This window comes from Ranitomeya imitator, chromosome 1, assembly GCF_032444005.1.
Source record: "Ranitomeya imitator isolate aRanImi1 chromosome 1, aRanImi1.pri, whole genome shotgun sequence".
NCBI lineage: Eukaryota > Metazoa > Chordata > Amphibia > Anura > Dendrobatidae > Ranitomeya > Ranitomeya imitator.
The window spans coordinates 1080586151-1080608286 of NC_091282.1; the positions used below are offsets into that span (position 1 = coordinate 1080586151).

A 22136-nucleotide genomic window follows, 5' to 3' on the forward strand; every position below is an offset into this window, starting at 1 on the left:
ATCTGCAAAGAGTTTGTATGTTCTCTCCGTGTTTGCGTGGGTTTCCTCCCACATTCCAAAGACATACTGATAGGGATTCTAGATTGTGAGCCCCATCGGGGACAATGTGTGCAAAACTGTAAAGCGCTATATAAAGATTATTTATTATATTATTATCTGTATCATATTTACTTACACCTATGGCATTACATCTTTTTGAGTACATTTCGTTGCTATGTACTGTATAAAAACTTGTTCAAAATTTTATGCTATTATATTCCACACCCATAGACTATTCTGTGGTCTGGAGTACATTTCGTTGTTATAAAAGCCTCAAAAAACTTGATAAAATATGTACCGGTATCATTTTCCTCACACATGGGGTATTACATCTTCTTGGGTACATTTCGTTGCTATAAAAGCCTGAAAAAACTTGTTCAAAATTTATCAGTATTATATTGCTCACCTATAGACTATTCCACGGTCTGGAGACCATTTCATTGTTATGAAAGCCTAAAGAAAGTGTTCTAAATTTATCGCATGAGGCTTCTTTCACACTTGCGTCGGTACGAGTCCGTCGCTAAGCGTCGGCGTGACGTGCCGACGCATGTTGTGAAAATTTGGCACAATGTGGGCAGTGGATGCAGTTTTTCAATGCATCCGCTGCCCATTGTAAAGTCCCGGGGAGGAGGGGACGGAGTTCCGGCCGCGCATGCACGGTAGGAAATGGCGGACCCCACGTACGAAAAAACGTTCCCTTGAACGTTTTTCGTGTCGACGGTCCGCCAAAACACAATCCATCCAGTGCACGACAGACATGATGTATGGTCATACATCGCGATCCGCCAGTAATACAAGTCTATGGTCAAAAAACGCATCCTGCGGGCACATTTGAAAGATCCATTTTTTCCCCAAAACAATGCATTGCGACGGATGCCAAACGACGCAAGTGTGAAAGAAGCCTTATAATGCTCATTCAAATTGTAAAAATTGTAGGTTGTGTGCAAGTTACAACAATCTCAAAGAAAGCATACACATAAGGTGGATAGATAGAATAGTATGAAGTTGTAAATAGTAGGGTGTATTCCTATTTCCTCCACTACATGTGTAACATGGATGTAATAAGGGGCATATCTGCAAAAAGAATCGCGAACAAAGAAATAAGTGAGTTTAAAACCAAATAGAGTAAAAAACAAGTATATTTTAACAATATGATACAATAATGGAGGTAGGAGTGGAAGCAAATGCTCTGAGGACTGAAAACCAGGGACACAATACACAAGGCACAGATTAAAAATGATTAGCAAGACACAAAATTAATGCGCTAATTTTGTTGTAAAGTAAATAATTATCCTGCTAGTATGTCAAAAACTTAACTCAGTGTAAAATAACGAACCCACATAAAAAATCTGTATAGTATGTAACAAAAAAATGGTATATATTCAGTACAACAGATAAAGTGCATGTGCCTGTACTGTCATTTCAATACATTAGTGGCCATATGGACTGTGCCAAATAGGTAATCTCACATTGTATAGTACGTGTAAAAGGATGAGATGGGAAAGGGGGATCCGGATCAGTCTCAAGAATGCATCCACCCCGACGTGCATTTTGGCATTTGCCTTCAGGGGTGGATGCACCCTTGGGACTGATCCGGATCCCAAAAAGGCCATTAGCACCACTTGCCAGTCCAGCATCAGCAGAGTTAGCAAAACTTCCTGCCTGACCACTAGCACGATGAGGCACATGGCAGCAAAGCACCTTACTTTGTGGGTTGAACCCCTGGGTCCTGGAACAGTGTCTGCCGGTGACACCACTGCTCCCAAAGAGGCGTTGCCCACTCCAACGCCCTGCCCGACAAAAGAGATATAATGAATCCCACTCTCGCCCATTCCATAGGAAAACGTGCAGCCAGGAGCTCGAGGTGTATGGAGCACTGGCTCACGAATCTCCGACATAGCTTACTGTCACCAGCAAACTTGTCTGGAAGCGGGAGACGGGTTATAGTCGGAGCAGGGGTGGCAGCGGACAAACTGGCTGCAGCTACACTTGTAGCATGAACAGCGACAGCAGTGACCCTCGATCTCCGCTGAGAGATCTTACTCTGGGCATGATCAGAACGAGAAAAGCAGGACTTAGTCCTAGAAGCATCTGCTCGCCGCTGCCAAGCACTGACTTCAATGGCAGAAGCAGGAAAAGCAGCAGTAACTCTTTGTACAGAGTCAGACCTAGGAAGACGCTGGGACCGACGTCTCTGCCGAGCAGGCTCCACTGTGACAGGAGAAGAATGGGAGACCGCAGCGGAGATGTCCCAAGATTCCCCCTGTGCAGAGGCGGGAACTCGACCCATAACATTACCCCCCTCTTAGGGTCCCCCTCCTTGGACCTTGCTACGCTCGAAAGCAGCAATGAGCTGCGGAGCTCAAATGTGCTCAGCAGGCTCCCAGGACCTGTCCTCAGGACCATAACCCTTCCAGTCCACCAAATACATTTTTTTGCCACGTACCACCTTGCACCCCAAAATAGCGTTCACCTCGTAATCGTCCGTAGACGAACCCGATGTCCCAGCAGATGACTCGGAAAACCGGGACATGTATACGGGTTTCAAGAGGGACACATGAAAGGTGTCGGTGATACTCAGGCATGGTGGAAGGGCTAAATGATAGACCACAGGGTTAACCTGTTCGAGGACCTTGAAAGGACCCAAGTAGCAAGGTGCAAACTTAGTGGACTCAACTCGCAGCCTGATGTTACGGGCGGAGAGCCACACCGAGTCGCCAGGAGCAAAGGTCGGAGCGGGGCGCCGATGTGCATCGGCGGAGGACCTCATTCTCTCCTTGGAGGCCCGAATGGCATCCTGAGTGTGGTCCCAAATATCCCGTGCCTCCACAGCCCAGTCTGCCACCCTGAAGCCGGGGGAAGACACGGGCATAGGCACAGGTACCCGCGGATGCAGACCATAGTTGAGGAGGAATGGGGTTTGTCCAGTGGAGTCGGCTATGGCGCTGTTCAGTGCAAACTCCGCCCATTATAGCAATGATGCCCAGTCATCCTGCCTGGCTGAGACAAAATGTCGCAGATATGTGACCAAGGTCTGGTTGGCCCTCTCTACCAACCCATTCGTCTCAGGATGATATACGGAAGAGAGATTAAACTCAATTCTGAGAAGATGACAAAGCTCCCTCCAGAACCGAGATGCAAACTGGGGACCCCGATCACTGACAATTTTGTCCGGCAATCCGTGTAGGCAGAAGATGTGTTTTATGAACAACGCTGCCAAGGCCCGTGCAGAAGGTAACATTGGTAGCGGCACCAAATGCACCATTTTCGAGAAATGATCGGTGATGACCCAAATGATGGTACAGCCACGAGACTTGGGCAAACCCACAACAAAGTCCATCCCGACCATCTCCCAGGGCCTGTCTGCCACCGGCAAGGGATTTAGTAACCCAGCTGGCTGTTGACAAGGAGATTTATTTTTGGCACAGGAGACACACGCCTGAATATAATCCCTGACATCTCGGACCATATGTGGCCACCAGTAGAGCGTCGCCAGCAGCTCAGATGTCCTCATTGTCCCAAAGTGTCCACCCACCCTGGACAAATGAGCCCAAGAGAGAACCCCCGATTGCAAATTAATAGGCACAAAAGTCTTGCCCAGAGGCACAGACTCTAGCAAACCCGGAGCTATGGTTCTCAGGCTCTCTGAAGGGACAATAAGCCGAGGCTCCCCTTCCTCCTCCTCAGATGACACAACAGAGTGAGAGAGAGCGTCAGCACGAATGTTCTTCTCCCCAGCGAGATAATGAAGGGTGAAGTGGAACCGGGAGAAGAACAAGGACCATCTGGCCTGGCGAGAATTTAGCCGCTGGGCTGTTTGCAGATATAACAAATTTTTGTGGTCCGTGAAGACTTGAAAGGGAAAACGAGCCCCCTCCAAGAGATGTCTCCACTCTGAGAAATCCAGCTTCTTCACTAGCAACTCCCTGTCCCCAATGGAATAATTCCTCTCCGCAGGTGTGAAGGTCTTGGAGAAGAAGCACGGATGTTTCCGACCTTGAGCATCCTTTTGGAAGAGGACTGCTCCTGCACCAATGGAAGAGGCATCCACCTCCATTATGAACGGCTTATCAACATCGGGACGATGTAGGATGGGAGCGCTAGCAAAATGAGACTTAATAGAAGAAAAGGCCCTGGAGACCTCTTCAGACCACAATTTGGGATTTGCTCCCTTCTTGGTGAGGGTTACCAAGGGAGGTACCAAAGTTGAGAAGTGGGGAATGAACTGGCGGTAATAATTAATGAACCACATAAAGCGCTGCACCGTTTTAAGAGAATGGGGTTCTTGCCAGTCCATCACAGCCTGTAGTTTGGCAGGATCCATAGCCAATCCGAGCTGAGATGATATAGCCCAGAAAAGGTAGAGACTCCTGCTCAATCATACACTTCTCCAACTTTGCATAAAGAGAATTTGCCCGTAAGAGGTCGAAGACTCTGCCAACATCTCTCCGGTGGGAGTCAATATCTGGAGAGAAGATGAGAATATCATTCAGATAGACTACGACCGAGGTGGAGAGCATACCCGGAAGATGTCAGTGACAAAATCTTGGAAAATGGCTGGGGCATTACAGAGCCCGAAGGGCATCACCAGATACTCATAGTGCCCATCTCTGGTGTTAAAGGCCGTCTTCCATTCATCCCCCTCACGGATGCGAATCAGGTTATAAGCACCCCGCAGATCTAACTTGGTAAATACCCTTGCTCCCCGAAGCCTATCGAAAAGCTCAGAAATCAGGAGTAGTGGGTACTTATTCTTAACGGTGATGGCATTAAGACCCCTGTAATCTATGCAAGGACGTAACTCTCCATTCCTCTTCTGCACGAAGAAGAACCCCGCCCCTGCTGGTGACACTGACTTCCTAATGAACCCTCTTGCCAAATTCTCCTGGATGTATTGGGACATAGCCTCCATTTCCGGAAGAGAGAGGGGATAGACACGTCCCCGAGGAGGTTCTGCACCAGGCAAGAGATCTAAAGGACAGTCATAGGGACGGTGAGGCGGAAGGGTCTCCGCAGCCTTTTTGGAGAAGACGTCTGCATAGGACCAATAGCATTCGGGAAGAGAAGAGAGATCTGCGGGTATCTCAGTGGTGGAAACCTGAACGCACTCTTTCACACATCTGCCCTTACAAGAATCACTCCAACCCAATATCCTCCCAGAGGACCACTCAATATGTGGGGAGTGGAAACGAAGCCAGGGTATTCCTAACAGAATCTCATCCATTCCCTTGGGAAGGACTAGAAGTGAAATAATCTCCTGGTGGGATGGGGACATGGTTAACGGGAAAGGGACAGTCTGATGTGTGATTTGTAACGGAAGTGTCGACCCATTCACTACTCTAACTGTTACTGGTTTGGCAAGCATTAACAGAGGTCATGCGTGGCGCAGAGCAAAAGTAGAGGACATGAAATTTCCCTCTGCTCCTGAATCCACACAAAGCTCAACTGTATGATTGGAAGAGCCTAACATGATTGCCCCTTTAAAGGACAACTTGGAGGAAAATGCTGCTGTGTCTAGTGAACCCCCTCCTATGGTCACTAGATGTGATCGTTTCCCGACCGCCGCGGACATCGATTAGCGTAATGTCCCAGTTGTTGGCAATTTTTACACACCACAGGAACTCGAGTGGTCTGAGACCTAGGTCCCGCTCGAGAAACCTCCATGGCCTCATGGGAGTCAGACGCCAAAACAGGAGATTCTAGAGGTTTGGCAAAGGTGGGAGCCAACCGAAACCTCTGCCTACACTGAGTCCGCTCCAACCTCCGCTCGTTAAAATGGAGGTCGATGCGGGTAGATATGGAAATGAGCTCCTCCAGTGTGGTGGGAATCTCCCTGGTGGCTAAGGCATCCTTTACATAATCTGCCAGTCCTTTCCAGAACACCGGAATGAGGACTTTATCTGGCCATTCTAGCTCCGAGGCTAGAGTCCGGAATTGGATGGCAAACTGGCTGACCAATGGACGAACCCTGAGTAATTGTCAACAATTGGAGAGCGGTATCGTGGGTGACACGAGGTCCCAAAAAGACCTGCCTCAGAGTGTCCAGGAAGAGAGGAGCACTCTGTACCACACGATCATCACGCTCCCAAAGCGTCGTTGCCCACTCCAACGCCCTGCCCGACAAAAGAGATATAATGAATCCCACTCTCGCCCATTCCATAGGAAAACGTGCAGCCAGGAGCTCGAGGTGTATGGAGCACTGGCTCACGAATCCCCGACATAGCTTACTGTCACAGCAAACTTGTCTGGAAGTGGGAGACGGGATATAGTCGGAGCAGGGGTAGCAGAGGACAAACTGGCTGCAGCTACACTTGCAGCCTGAACAGCGACAGCAGTGACGACCACAGCTGAGGTTGTACGCTCTGGAGCCACCAACCTACCCTCCAGCTGCTGGATGTACCGCTGTAGACGCTGATCGTCTGCCGTTTGCTAGCCAGACCCTGGCGCTAGTATACTGTTAGGGCTAGCGGAACGCACCGAATAAATATAGATGTTTTACTGTAGTTGATGCGTTCGCAGCCCGGGGCCTGGGGAAAAGCAGCAGTAACTCTTTGTACAGAGTCAGACTTAGGAAGATGCTGGGACCAACGTCTCTGCCGAGCAGGCTCCACTGCGGCAGGAGAAGAATGGGAGACCGCAGCGGACATGGCCCGAGATTCCCCCTGTGCAGAGGCGGGAACTCGACCCATAACACCCTGGAGTCTTTTTCAGTTCATTAAAAAGTAAATAGGCATAGGCAAACACTATGGGAGACCCACTTCCTAATAATGGGAACATTGTTTTCATGAGGCCCTCCTCTACTTCTTTTCCAATTGATATTGAAGAAGGTCAACATTTTTGGCAGCCATTGCATTCACTGCATAGGCAAAAAATATTGGAGACACACTTCGTAATAATGTGAGCAATGTTTTCAGGAGGCCGTACTGTACATCTCTTCAAAGGGGTATTGGGGTGCATCCAAATTTTGGGCAGCCCTGCCACTCACTGCATACTCAATAACAGTATAGGAGACCCACTGTTTAATAGTGGGAACAAACAAGCATAGCCGGCTGATGGCTCTGTAAGAATAGTAAAGGCCATCTGATGACTTTGTGACTTTCAGAGTCCCTCCTTCATAAATGAAACAGGATGTGTCTGATGATGTGTCACACACCACATGGCCAGATAAGGTTGTAAAATGTAAAAATAGCATTTCCCAGTGAATGCATTTGTCTTAGTTGAAAGCAATGCTAAAGTTCAAAAACAAATCGAAAACACTACACTACATAGCCCAATGGGAGAATTTTTTTTTGTTTTTGGTTATTTATTTTGCCTTATATAATACACAGTATAAATAAATGTATATATATATTAGTATATATATATATATATATATATATTACTGATGAGTGAACGTGTTCGCCACTACTCGTTACTCGCCCGAGCATCACTATGCTCGGTTTACTCGCGGAGCATTGAGTATTTCTCGGATTATTCAGTGGTAACTTGTGTCTCCACCCAGCAGTTTTGTCAGACTTTAGAGACCTAATCATGCTGCAGGGATTGTCTGCCAGGCCATAAAACGCCACAGCCATCTTTTTTGTGCTCGTGCAGTGATTGGCTTGGCCGCACAGCATCATCACAAGTATAAGAGACCTGGTGCCACCCCGCTCGCTGCATTAATCTCCAGATTCAGCGAGAATAGGGAGAACTGCTGCAGAGATAGGGTCAGAATCGTGCTTTTAATAGTTAGTGTAGGTCTATAACTGTTATTTCCATAACTCCTGAGAAACCAACAGTCCTTTTTAGGGCTAATTCGTGGGTCCCGAGATTGCAGCGCTAGGTAGGCAGGGCACAGCATATCCACATCAGTGCAAGGACTGTATTTGCGTACATAGCTCCTACTGCATCTCTCCCAAAGCTCCATAACTGTTTGTTGCTGCTGTTTATTTACTATATACCTAATTGCATTATTTATTTATTTATTTATTTATTTTAAATTTCACCCCATCCAAAAAAAATATACAGTCTGTTATGTCAGACTGAGTCCTGGTGCATCTGTAGAAAAATCATAGTTTGTCAGGCAAACATAGCATAGTTGTGTGTGTTAGCCTTGTTCTGCTATTTTTTTTTAATATAAATTCACCCAAAAGCCAAAAAAAAATTAATACAGTCTGTTATGTCAGGCTGAGTCCTGGTGGTTTTTTTTTAAATCGTATTTGTGCAGTAGCATAGTTCTGTTTGGTAGCCTTGTGCCAAAAAACAAAAAAGGCCTCATATATCGTCGTGCTCCAAGTTTGGGCTTTTTAGGCTGGTTTTCCACTGTTTTTGCCGTTTGTGACTCTGCTTATATGCAGCACTATTTTGCAGATGCCCCCAAAAAATACAGGCCACATATTTGGCAGTGTGATATTTCTTTGACAGGCCTCATATATCTGCGTGCTCCAAGTTTGGACATTGTAGGCCGGTTTCCCACTTTTTTTGCTGTCTGTTATTACTCTACTTATGTACAGCACTATTTTGCATTACAAAAAATACAAGCCACATATTTGTCAGTACGGTATTTCCGTGACAGCCTCATATATCTGCGTGTTCCAAGTTTGGGAATTTTAGGCTATTAGTCCATTTTTTCCTGTCTGTGACTCTACTTATGTACAGCACTATTTTGCATTTAAAAAAATTCTACAAAACCCCCCCAAAAATTAAGACGGTCTGTTATGTCAGACTGAGGCCTGTTGTATCTGTGGTGGAAAAATCGTAGCTTGACAGGCGCAAGATTTCTAGTTCTGTCTTCTACTTTTGTTTGTTTTTTGTTTTTTTTTAAATTATACAAAACCCTAAAAAAAAGTTAATACAGTCTGTTATGTCAAGCCGAGTTCTGTTGTATCTGGTTTAGAAAAATCGTATTTCAGCAGGCATACGTAGCATAGTTCTGTCTGCTAGCCTTGGTTAATTTTTTTTTGTTAACATTCACCAAAAAGAAAAAAGACTTTAATACAGTCTGTTAAGTCAGACTGAGTCCTGGTGTATCTGTTTTTGAAAAATCAAATTTCCACAGTAGCATTGTTCTGTGTTGTAGCCTTGTGCCACTCTTTTTTGGGGGGGTTAAATTCACCAAAAAACAAAAAAGGCCTTATAAATCTGCATGCTCCAAGTTTGGGAATTTTAGGCCAGTTTTCCACTGTTTTTGTTGTCTCTTACTCCACTTATATACAGCACTATTTAGCATGTAAAAAAATACAGGCCACATATTTGGCAGATCTCCTGTGAATACTGGCACTTATGGTGATATTAATATTGTGTTTTTTTATTACTGATAAGGATTGTAGTATTCAGTCACTATGTGGTGGTAATATATTGTCCGGCCATGGTGTGACAGTATTTTTTCTTTGTATGTGCTATTATTTGGTCACTGTGTGGTGGTAATATGTGGTCTGGTCATGGTGTGGTGGTATTTTTTCTTTGTATGTGGTTTTATTGGTGATCATATGGTGGTAATATTTGGTCTGGACATGGTGTGGTGGTATTTGTTCCTTGCATGTGCTATTACTTGGTCACTATGTGGTGGCAATATGGTGTCTGGTCATGTTGCGGTGGTATTTGTCCTCTGTATGTGGTATTGGTCATTTTAAAAATTGAAAAATAAATAAAAATATACCTAAATTGTATTAGATATTTTAACAAATGTTTAGTAGGTTAGAGTAGGGTAGGGCCCGACCTTGTCTTGGTGGCGGCTTTAAAAATCTTTTGACTGTGGACAATTCGAAGGGTTGAGGCGGGGCTGTGGTGGAGCCAGGGCAGAGTCTCAAGGGGGTCCCGAAAATTTTGCCAGTATGGGGCCCCGAAATTTCTAGTGGCAGCCCTGACTGCGCCTGTGCGGAATTCGCATAGTAAGTGCTTGCATATGTGTAGATCAGCGATTTATGCTATTTCAGTGGAAAATTCAGAATATACTGTTTCAGAAAAAGTTCATATATGAGTTTTTAGAATTATAACAGAATATTATAATGTTTCGTATCATTTCACAAAAACATTACATGATAGGAAAAATCTGAAGTCATTTCTGAAATCCACACAAAAAAATCTATCAGGAACACTCAAAATTGTCCGAGGAACAAAACCTTGGTAACAGTGTTATCTAGTTGAGCAATTGTCAGTCAACAGAGATATAATAAATATCTATTAGAGTCTAATGTTCGTTACATGTTACAATTTTAAAACAGAATAGTGTATGCTTTTTCTAAGATGCATGGCAAATCTGAAAATTAAAAATGCTTTATTATATTTAGACTATGAATAAGGGCCACATGTGCAAGTGAAATCTGCTATGACTTTTCTGTTAGGCATGTTATTTTAAATAGATTGAATATTATATAAACAAGTTTTATTTTTTGGATGTTTCATACATCTTTAAAATAATGGAATTATTTGCTGTAGATCAACAGTGAAGCTTGGCATTCGTTTACAGTATATGACGCTTGTGGACTCTGTATGCTGACAGCAGTAAGCTCAGTTATTCCCAGTCTCATAAAATCTTAATAACCACTGGCACAATGTTAATTATACTTTATTGTAGTCATTTCTTAATTTTATGTTGTTGATCTTATTCCTCAGCTTTTTACATTTGGCTGGAGAGAGGACATACGCCCCGGGGAACCTCTTCACACAAGGAAGTTCTGCTTTGATGCTATTTCCCGTAATAGTCAAGTCACCCTTTATGACTGTCATGGAATGAAGGGTAATCAGCATTGGAGCTATAGAAAGGTAAAGTAAAATACATGAATAATGCTGAATACTTAAAGTAGTAGCAAATATAACATTACAGACAAACTCATGGAAATCCAAATATCGAAAGGAACAATTCTGTGGCACAAACAGAATATATGATATGAAGATTTCTGTTTGGGAAAAAAACTAGATATGTAACAAAAGCATTCTTGGGAATACACATGGAAATATTAAGTATTATTAACAGAGACATTCTTTAGTTAAGCTTCAATCTAAGGCATGTCTCTTCAAAGTAAATAAGTCCTAAAACTTCTGTAATTCATTTAGCAAATTCTGAGCAGATGTTTCCAAAATTTTGACAATGGTACTATGTAAGCTAGAGTAGTGAATATACCCCTTTCTTTGCCCAGGAAATACCTGGAACCTATCCACATCCATAAAACTTTGGGTGAGAACATTACTTTTTTTATTATAATAGGTTAATTACTGAACTAACGAATATTTTGATTCTGGCTGGTACCTGTATATCGTACTAAAGAATATCTAGATATAATTTGGTACCTCCATTACCACAGATGTGATGTCACCGTGTTGCATTATTTAGTGGCTCATGATACCACTGTAGTGCACTGTGTTTTGGATATTTTTGCTCTGGTTTGTGACCTACATTGTCTGTTGTTGTCTTTTGTCTATTAGGTGCCACTGGTGTGCCATTTAGAAGTGACACTGTGGCCTTTTTTAGGTTACCAACAATAGGCATATTTGTACTGCATGCTGTAATATAGAATATATTTTAACTCAATCCATCTATTTTACCATTAGTTAATAAAAATCATATTATAATCACCCCACCATTCGCTACAACTTTTTTAACTCTACTGTAGAAACTAGTTACAACTTATAATGTTATTGTATTTCTATGTCGCATACTAGTAAATACTGTTAAATAGAAAAATATTAAATTAAGAAACTCAATACAATAGGTATAAAATCATGGCTGAAAGTGTTGGTACCCTTGAAATTGCTTCACAAAGTAAAGTATTTCTCCCAGAAAATTATTGCAGCTACAAAGACCCAGTTTTCTGAATCTGGGCATTACATTGCAACACAAAATGTTTGGGAATCTTCAGATTTAATGATGCTTTGCAAGTAGTCAAAGCACCCAGTGCCAGAGGCAACAAAACAACCCCAAAAGATCCACGTTATTTGACTGTAGGTACTGTGTTCTTTTCTTTGAAGGTCTCATTTCATTTTTGGTAAACAGTAGAAATAATGTACTTTACTAAAAAGCTCTATTTTGGTCTCCTCTGTACACAAGATGCTTTCTTAGAAAGTTTTTGGCTTTCTCCCATACATTTCGGCAAATTGCAGTCTAACTTTTTATGTCTGTTTGAGCTGTGGGGTTCTCCTGTGTCTTAGGCCATAGATTTTCTTTTCTTTCAAATGTTAACAAATAGTTTACACTGACACTGATGCCCCTTGTGTCTGCAGGACAGCTTGGATTTGTTTGGAAAATGATTGGGACTGCTTTATCCACCATCTGGACTATTCTGTGTTGCAACCTTTCATCAATTTTTCTCTGACGTGCATGTTTAGAGAGATTAGTAACAAAGAGAAAAAGAGTTTGTAGCCAGCTCACCGGTAAATCACCGCAGGTGCACGGAACTCCGCTGCAGGAAGACGATCCAATCATCAGAGAAAAGAAAAAAAAAGTTGAATTCCAGCTCCTTAAAACATGACGTTTATTGTATCCAAATAAAAAATCCAAATGTCCATGGTGTGCAACCTCCCACCGGTAAGTGCCTGGGATGACAGAGATAAACGGCTACGCGTTTCGATCGGAGTGATCTTTATCAAAGCCAACATGTTGGCTTTGATAAAGATCACTCCGATCGAAACGCGTAGCCGTTTATCTCTGTCATCCCAGGCACTTACCGGTGGGAGGTTGCACACCATGGACATTTGGATTTTTTATTTGGATACAATAAACGTCATGTTTTAAGGAGCTGGAATTCAACTTTTTTTTTCTTTCCTTAGAGAGATTAGCCATGGGTTGTAAACTTCTTGATTATGTTGCGCACCATGAGCAAAGGAAGATCAAGATCTGGAGATGGACTTGTAACCTTGAGACTGTTGATACTTTTTAACAATTTTGGTTCTCAAGCCCTCAGATACTTTTCTTCTCCTCTCTCTGCTCTCCATTCTTAATGTGGTACACACATACACACAATGCAAAGATTGAGTAAACTTCTCCCCTCCTTTTTATTTGGTTTCGGGTGTGATTTTCATATTACCCACAGCATCACATGCTTGAAACAATGTTGTTTACCCACAATTTTGGAAAGGTGCCAACAATTTTGTCATTCCCATTTTTGGAATTTTGCGTTAAATTATGTCCAATTTGCCTTTTTGTCAGGTTTTTTTTTGTGTTGTTCCAAATCATTTAAACAAACATGTGTATAACAAAACATTTAATTAAAATCATTTTCTGAGAGAAATACTTCATGTTCTGGAACAATTTCAAGGGTGCCACCACTTTCAGCCATGACTGTATTTTTCTAAAATGATGCCAACTGAAAAAAGCTCAAGTTATTAATATTCCACATATTTAATAATTTAAGATGAATCAATATTTAACTTATGTTGCCCACTAGAATGACTTAGTCTGTTTTGATCTTAGTATAATTGTATTATGTCAAAATTAAATTTAAGATTACAATATATTCAATAGCTTATTATATTACATCAATCATGCAACTATTTTAATAATAATGCTGCATTAAAAATAATTAAACAGAAGCATAAATAATTATCAGTTCCAAATAGGATTTAAAACCTGTGCCAAGGAATGATTAATGCTCAAAATAATATGATATGCTGATATTTTTGAAATGTTATTAGTAAAGCCATTAAATCATTACAGCTGTTCGAAAACCATAAATAGAAACATTAACAATTTACTATCTAAGCCAAGTCTGTTGCTTTTGAATAATAAGAAACTGCTGCTTATCTGTCAATTGTTCATGAGATTTGAAATAATAATCTTTCTATTAGGCTATTTGCACACATTGAGTATTTGATTGCAGAAATTTCTACAACTTTCCTGCATCTCTTGGAATTTTATGGCAGCAAAAGAGCAATGGCCACCCCAGGAATGGCACTTCATATTTGAAGCAACAATTCTTGTACTTAGCCCAGGCTCTTCCTGATGCTTTGGTGCTGTCTTATTGGGGTAATGGGATTAGGGGTTGGTGTCAGCAGCTGTCACTGATACCAAGCCCTAGGTTTAGTAATGAAAAAGTGTCAGCCAGACACCCTCATTGCTAAATCTGTAAGTAAAGAGTTAAATAAGCACACACCCCAAGAATAAAACTCTTTATTTGAAATAAAACAGATTTTTTGATCATTTATATTAACCCGATATACTCACTCCAGATCTGATGGTAATCTAAGGGTTAAAGTGATGTCCCTCATTGTCACCAGCCTATGTTCACAGAATCAACCTACATAGGTTCATTGAACCATGCAGATTTACCGCACCCAATACATTCTATTGTGGAAAATTTTGTTGTGGAAACTAGCTTCTCCGCAACAGAAATTGACATGCCATGGCTCTTAAACCTGCGCCGCGAGTGAGATTACTCATATTCAAATATAAGCACAGTAGGCATGAGATTTCTATAAATCCCATCCCCTATGCTTCTATCGTAGAACACAGCTGTTTAGATTCAGTGCAGGTGAGCTGCATTCAAATTGTTGCTATTCTGGATCGTGGCCAGAAACCCTAACTGGCATAACTGGGCGCACACCTTGGCATGACTGGGCGCACACTGGAAGTGGTGACACGCGTTGGATTACCTTATATACTCGAGTATAAGCTGACCCGAGTATAAGCCGACCCCCCCTAATTTTTCCACAAAAGACTGGGAAAACATAATGGCTCTAGTATAAGCCTAGGGTGTGAAATGCAGCAGCTATCGGTAAATGTCAAAAGTAAAAATAGATACCAATAAAAGTAAAATTAATTGAGACATCAGTAGGTTAAGTGTTTTTGAACATCCATATTGAATCAGGAGCCCCATATAATGCTCCATAAAGTTTATGATGGCCCCATAAGATGCTCCATATTAAAATATGTCCAATATAATCCTGCATAAAGGTTAATAATGGCCCCATAAGTTGCTCCATAGATACATTTGCCCAATATAATGCTGCACAAATGCTGATTATGGCCCCATAAGATGCTCCGTAAAGATATTTGCCCCATATAGTGCTGCACAAACCTTGATTATGGCCCCATAAGATGCTCCATACAGACACTTTCCCCATATACTATAATGCTCCACAAACGTTATTTATGGACCCATACAGACACTTGCCCCATATTGTGCTGCACAAACGTTATGGCCCCATACAGACACTTGCCCCATATAGTGCTCCACAAACATTAATTATGGCCCCATACAGACACTTGCCCCATATAGTGCTCCACAAACGTTAATTATGTCCCCATACAGACACTTGCCCAATATAGTGCTGCACAAATGTTATTTATGGCCCCAAACAGACACTTGCCCCATAACGTTATGGCCCCAGAGATGCTCCATACAGACACTTGCCCCATTTGCTAAAAAAAAGCACATACTCACCTCTCCGTCGCTCAGGCCCCCGGCACTTTCAATATTCACCTGCTCCTCGTTCCGGTGCCGCTCTATCTTCAGCGTCTTCTGCACTGACGTTCAGGCAAAGGGCGCGCACTAACCACGTCACCGCTCCCTCTGACCTGAGCATCACTGCAGAAGACGCTGAAGATGGAGTGGCACCGGAACGAGGAGCAGGTGAATATCGTGCAGCGCTCCCCCTCCCTGTTATATTCACCTACTCCTGGCGCGGTGCAGTCCCTGCTTCCCCGACACCACAGCTTCATCCTGTACTGAGCGGTCACCATTACCGCTCATTACAGTAATGAATATGCGGCGGTACCATGTGACTGCTCAGTACAGGAAGAAGCTGGGGCGCTGGGAAGCCAGGGACCTGCAGGGACCACGCCAGGAGCAGGTGAGTATAATTAGACAGCCCCCGTTCCCCCTCCCCTGCCGACCCCTGGGTATAACTCGAGTATAAGCTGAGAGGGGGACTTTCAGCCCCCAAAAATGGGCTGAAAATCTTGGCTTATGCTCGAGTATATACAGTATTTCAGTTCATATCAGCAGGCTTCCACACTGACATATATTTTTTGTTTATTAAAAAATGAAAAAATGAACTGAGCTTCGCAGCAGAGGGAAAGCAGACACCTGAGGGCTAATGTTAATATTCTGGAAAGGAGCCAATAGCCATAAAGGTTCCCAGGCTATTAATATCAGCTCACTGATCTTTCCTTAGCCTTTAATGGCTAGTTTACAGGGTGACCCAATAAAAAAATTGTCATAGAGCCCCCTATAAATTATAACCAGCAAAGGCTAAACAGACAGCTGTGGGCTTATATTAATAACCTAGGAAAGGGCCATGGTTATTGACCCTCTTAAAAACTAAAAATATCATCTTTCAGCCACTCCAGAAATGTTGGTGGTTAGCCTCACTCTCCACACATGCCCTGATGCGGTGGCAAGTGGGGTGATAGTTGTGGGGGTTCATGTCAGCTTTGTATTGGCAGCTGACATGAAGCCCAGGGGTTAGTAATGGAGAAGGTCTATCAGACACCCTTATTATTAACCCCATATTCAAATTGTAAATAAAAACACCCAGCATAAATTCCTTTATTTGAAATAAATGACCACATAGTTTTACACACTTATTTAAAAATTAAAAACATATTTTGCCACCTTAACACATAATCCCTAATGCCCTTATCCCCTGTAAAAAAAAACACAAAAAAAAAACATCAACCATACACTGCGTGCATAATTATTAGGCAAGTTTGTTTTTTGGATCACATGAAACTTTTTATACATGTTGTCCTACTCTAAGCTGTTCAGGCTTGAGAGCCAACTACCAATTAAGTAAATCTTGTGATGTGCATCTCTGTAATGAGAAGGGGTGTTGTCTAGTGACATCAACACCCTATATAAGGTGTGTGTAATTATTAGGCAACTTCCTTCCCTTTGGCAAAATGGGTCAGAAGAGAGATTTGATGGGCTCTGAAAAGTCCAAAACAATGAGACGTCTTGCAGAAGGATGCAGCAGTGTTGATATTGCCAAACATTTGAAGCGTGATAACCGAACAATCAAGCATTTCATGGCAAATAGCCAACAGGGTCGCAAGAAGCGTGTTGGGCAAAAAAGGCGCAAAATAACTGCCCATGAAGTGAGGAAAATCAAGCGTGAAGCTGCCAAGATGCCATTTGCCACCAGTTTTGCCATGTTTCAGAGCTGCAACATTACTGGAGTATCAAAAAGCACAAGGTGTGCCATACTCAGGGACATGGCCAAGGTAAGGAATAGAGTTGAGCGACCTTGACCTTTTTAGAGTCGAGCCGGGTTTCGCGAAACCCGACTATCTCAAAAGTCCGGTCGAGTGAAATCGGCCGATTATGACGTAAAGTCGGGATCGACCGAAACACGAAACCCAATGCAAGTCAATGGGGCAGCATAGTCGGCAGTGAGTGGGGGCCAGGAAAACACCTAGAGTGCCCATTTTAATGTCAAAACCATCCATTCTTCTTAATGAAGCTTGTCAAGTGTAATTTACCTTATAATAATTGGAAGGCATTTGAAATTGGGGGTCATTTGGCTAAAGTTGTGGTGGGTAGGGCTGGTTCAAGTAATTAGTGGGCCCAGGAAATCTGGACCACGTCACGGCAGTGGAGCAGGGAGAGGTAAGTATTTCAACTTTGCAAGTGCTGTGAACCTGAGCAAGCAGGGGGGGCCCACTCGTTGGCATTGGCACTGGCACAGGGCCCCTCAAAGTACAGCGGTGTGTTTGCACGGCGGGGGCGCCTCCCACCGGCAGCAACACTTTTGCGTACCATGAGAGGCCCTGTGCCAGTGACGTCGCCAACTAGTATTCCTCCCCCCACCTGATGAAGGAACCTGCACTTTCATCTGCACCTTCCTGTTTGTCCCCGTGTAAGGTGGTATGGTATGCGGGAAGGGGGACCTGACTTTCAGCAGGGTCACAATCTTGCAGTGTAGCGTGCACGGGAAATGTTGCGTTATGGGTCAATGTACCAGCAGACTCAACTATCAGTGGCTGGGCAATGGGCAGGATGAGGAGGAAACACAGATATAGGCCCAAAGAATAAAGTGGGCTAAATGCAGTTCAAAATTGGTAACACAGGACTAATCAGGGGGCATTGCAGTGGAGGACAACTGGAATGAGAGGCTGACACAGAGAGTAGGCCCAAATCAGTAAGTAGTCGAAATGCAGTTCAAAATTGGCAACAGTAGTAAACAGGCGGCACAGCTTTGTTCAGTGGAGGAGAACAGCAAGGAGTGGCAGACACCGATAGTAGGCCCCAACCCAACTAGTAGGCCAAATGCAGTCTAACATTAACAACTACTTAACGAGCGCCTGAAAACGGAATTTCAGGACAGGAAACCAGGAGAACAGCAAGGAGCGGCAGACACCGATAGTAGGCCCCAAACCAACTAGTACGCCAAATGCAGTTGTTCCGTTTAACCACAATTTAATGAGAGCCTGAAGATAGAAGTTCAGGAAAGGCAACCTGGAGAACACCTTGGAGTGGAACACACCATCTCTCTACACCCCATACCCAATTTGTAGGTCTAATGCAGCGTAGTTTCCAACAACTACTAAACGAGAGCATGATGATCGAAGCATTGGCGAGGAAACCTGGGGAACACCTTGGAGTGGAACACACCATCTCTCTACAGTGGAACACACCATCTCTCTACACCCCATACCCAATTTGTAGGCCTAATGCAGCGTAGTTTCCAACAACTACTAAACGAGAGCCGGAAGATCGAAGCAATGGAGAGGAAACCTGGGGAACACCTTGGAGTGTAACACACCATCTCTCTACACCCCATACCCAATTTGTAGGCCTAATGCAGCGTAGTTTCCGACAACTACTAAACGAGAGCATGATGATCGAAGCATTGGCGAGGAAACCTGGGGAACACCTTGGAGTGGAACACACCATCTCTCTACAGTGGAACACACCATCTCTCTACACCCCATACCCAATTTGTAGGCCTAATGCAGCGTAGTTTCCAACAACTACTAAACGAGAGCCGGAAGATCGAAGCAATGGAGAGGAAACCTGGGGAACACCTTGGAGTGTAACACACCATCTCTCTACACCCCATACCCAATTTGTAGGCCTAATGCAGCGTAGTTTCCAACAACTACTAAACGAGAGCCGGAAGATCGAAGCAATGGAGAGAAAACCTGGGGAACACCTTGGAGTGGAACACACCATCTCTCTACACCCCATACCCAATTTGTAGGCCTAATGCAGCGTAGTTTCCGACAACTACTAAACGAGAGCATGATGATCGAAGCATTGGCGAGGAAACCTGGGGAACACCTTGGAGTGGAACACACCATCTCTCTACAGTGGAACACACCATCTCTCTACACCCCATACCCAATTTGTAGGCCTAATGCAGCGTAGTTTCCAACAACTACTAAACGAGAGCCGGAAGATCGAAGCAATGGAGAGGAAACCTGGGGAACACCTTGGAGTGTAACACACCATCTCTCTACACCCCATACCCAATTTGTAGGCCTAATGCAGCGTAGTTTCCAACAACTACTAAACGAGAGCCGGAAGATCGAAGCAATGGAGAGGAAACCTGGGGAACACCTTGGAGTGTAACACACCATCTCTCTACACCCCATACCCAATTTGTAGGCCTAATGCAGCGTAGTTTCCAACAACTACTAAACGAGAGCATGAAGATCGAAGCAATGGAGAGGAAACCTGGGGATCACCTTGGAGTGGAACACACCATCTCTCTACACCCCATACCCAATTTGTAGGCCTAATGCAGCGTAGTTTCCAACAACTACTAAACGAGAGCATGATGATCGAAGCTCAGGAAAGGCAACCTGGGGAACACCTTGGAGTGTAACACACCATCTCTCTACACCCCATACCCAATTTGTAGGCCTAATGCAGCGTAGTTTCCAACAACTACTAAACGAGAGCATGAAGATCGAAGCAATGGAGAGGAAACCTGGGGAACACCTTGGAGTGGAACACACCATCTCTCTACACCCCATACCCAATTTGTAGGCCTAATGCAGCGTAGTTTCCAACAACTACTAAACGAGAGCATGATGATCGAAGCATTGGCGAGGAAACCTGGGGAACACCTTGGAGTGGAACACACCATCTCTCTACAGTGGAACACACCATCTCTCTACACCCCATACCCAATTTGTAGGCCTAATGCAGCGTAGTTTCCAACAACTACTAAACGAGAGCCGGAAGATCGAAGCTCAGGAAAGGCAACCTGGGGAACACCTTGGAGTGGAACACACCATCTCTCTACACCCCATACCCAATTTGTAGGCCTAATGCAGCGTAGTTTCCAACAACTACTAAACGAGAGCAGGAAGATCGAAGCAATGGAGAGGAAACCTGGGGAACACCTTGGAGTGTAACACACCATCTCTCTACACCCCATACCCAATTTGTAGGCCTAATGCAGCGTAGTTTCCAACAACTTCTAAACGAGAGCCGGAAGATCGAAGCAATGGAGAGGAAACCTGGGGAACACCTTGGAGTGTAAGACACCATCTCTCTACACCCCATACCCAATTTGTAGGCCTAATGCAGCGTAGTTTCCAACAACTACTAAACGAGAGCATGAAGATCGAAGCAATGGAGAGGAAAGCTGGGGAACACCTTGGAGTGGAACACACCATCTCTCTACACCCCATACCCAATTTGTAGGCCTAATGCAGCGTAGTTTCCAACAACTACTAAACGAGAGCATGATGATCGAAGCATTGGCGAGGAAACCTGGGGAACACCTTGGAGTGGAACACACCATCTCTCTACAGTGGAACACACCATCTCTCTACACCCCATACCCAATTTGTAGGCCTAATGCAGCGTAGTTTCCAACAACTACTAAACGAGAGCCGGAAGATCGAAGCTCAGGAAAGGCAACCTGGGGAACACCTTGGAGTGGAACACACCATCTCTCTACACCCCATACCCAATTTGTAGGCCTAATGCAGCGTAGTTTCCAACAACTACTAAACGAGAGCAGGAAGATCGAAGCAATGGAGAGGAAACCTGGGGAACACCTTGGAGTGTAACACACCATCTCTCTACACCCCATACCCAATTTGTAGGCCTAATGCAGCGTAGTTTCCAACAACTACTAAACGAGAGCCGGAAGATCGAAGCAATGGAGAGGAAACCTGGGGAACACCTTGGAGTGTAAGACACCATCTCTCTACACCCCATACCCAATTTGTAGGCCTAATGCAGCGTAGTTTCCAACAACTACTAAACGAGAGCATGAAGATCGAAGCAATGGAGAGGAAAGCTGGGGAACACCTTGGAGTGGAACACACCATCTCTCTACACCCCATACCCAATTTGTAGGCCTAATGCAGCGTAGTTTCCAACAACTACTAAACGAGAGCATGATGATCGAAGCATTGGCGAGGAAACCTGGGGAACACCTTGGAGTGGAACACACCATCTCTCTACAGTGGAACACACCATCTCTCTACACCCCATACCCAATTTGTAGGCCTAATGCAGCGTAGTTTCCAACAACTACTAAACGAGAGCATGATGATCGAAGCATTGGCGAGGAAACCTGGGGAACACCTTGGAGTGGAACACACCATCTCTCTACAGTGGAACACACCATCTCTCTACACCCCATACCCAATTTGTAGGCCTAATGCAGCATAGTTTCCAACAACTACTAAACGAGAGACGGAAGATCGAAGCTCAGGAAAGGCAACCTGGGGAACACCTTGGAGTGGAACACACCATCTCTCTACACCCCATACCCAATTTGTAGGCCTAATGCAGCGTAGTTTCCAACAACTACTAACCGAGAGCCGGAAGATTGAAGCAATGGAGAGGAAACCTGGGGAACACCTTGGAGTGTAACACACCATCTCTCTACACCCCATACCCAATTTGTAGGCCTAATGCAGCGTAGTTTCCAACAACTACTAAACGAGAGCCGGAAGATCGAAGCAATGGAGAGGAAACCTGGGGAACACCTTGGAGTGTAACACACCATCTCTCTACACCCCATACCCAATTTGTAGGCCTAATGCAGCGTAGTTTCCAACAACTACTAAACGAGAGCATGAAGATCGAAGCAATGGAGAGGAAACCTGGGGAACACCTTGGAGTGGAACACACCATCTCTCTACACCCCATACCCAATTTGTAGGCCTAATGCAACGTAGTTTCCAACAACTACTAAACGAGAGCATGATGATC

At 44.0% G+C, this 22136-nt stretch overlaps 1 protein-coding gene across 1 annotated transcript in view; it reads left to right on the plus strand.

Moving 5' to 3' along the window:
- GALNTL6 (polypeptide N-acetylgalactosaminyltransferase like 6) overlaps positions 1 to 22136 on the plus strand; it is a 3161254-nt gene that overhangs the window by 3096394 nt on the left and 42724 nt on the right. The window contains exon 11 of the mRNA XM_069744235.1: positions 10633 to 10782. Within this exon, the coding sequence (XP_069600336.1) occupies positions 10633 to 10782 (150 nt within the window). The remainder of the gene's footprint in view (positions 1 to 10632; positions 10783 to 22136) is intronic.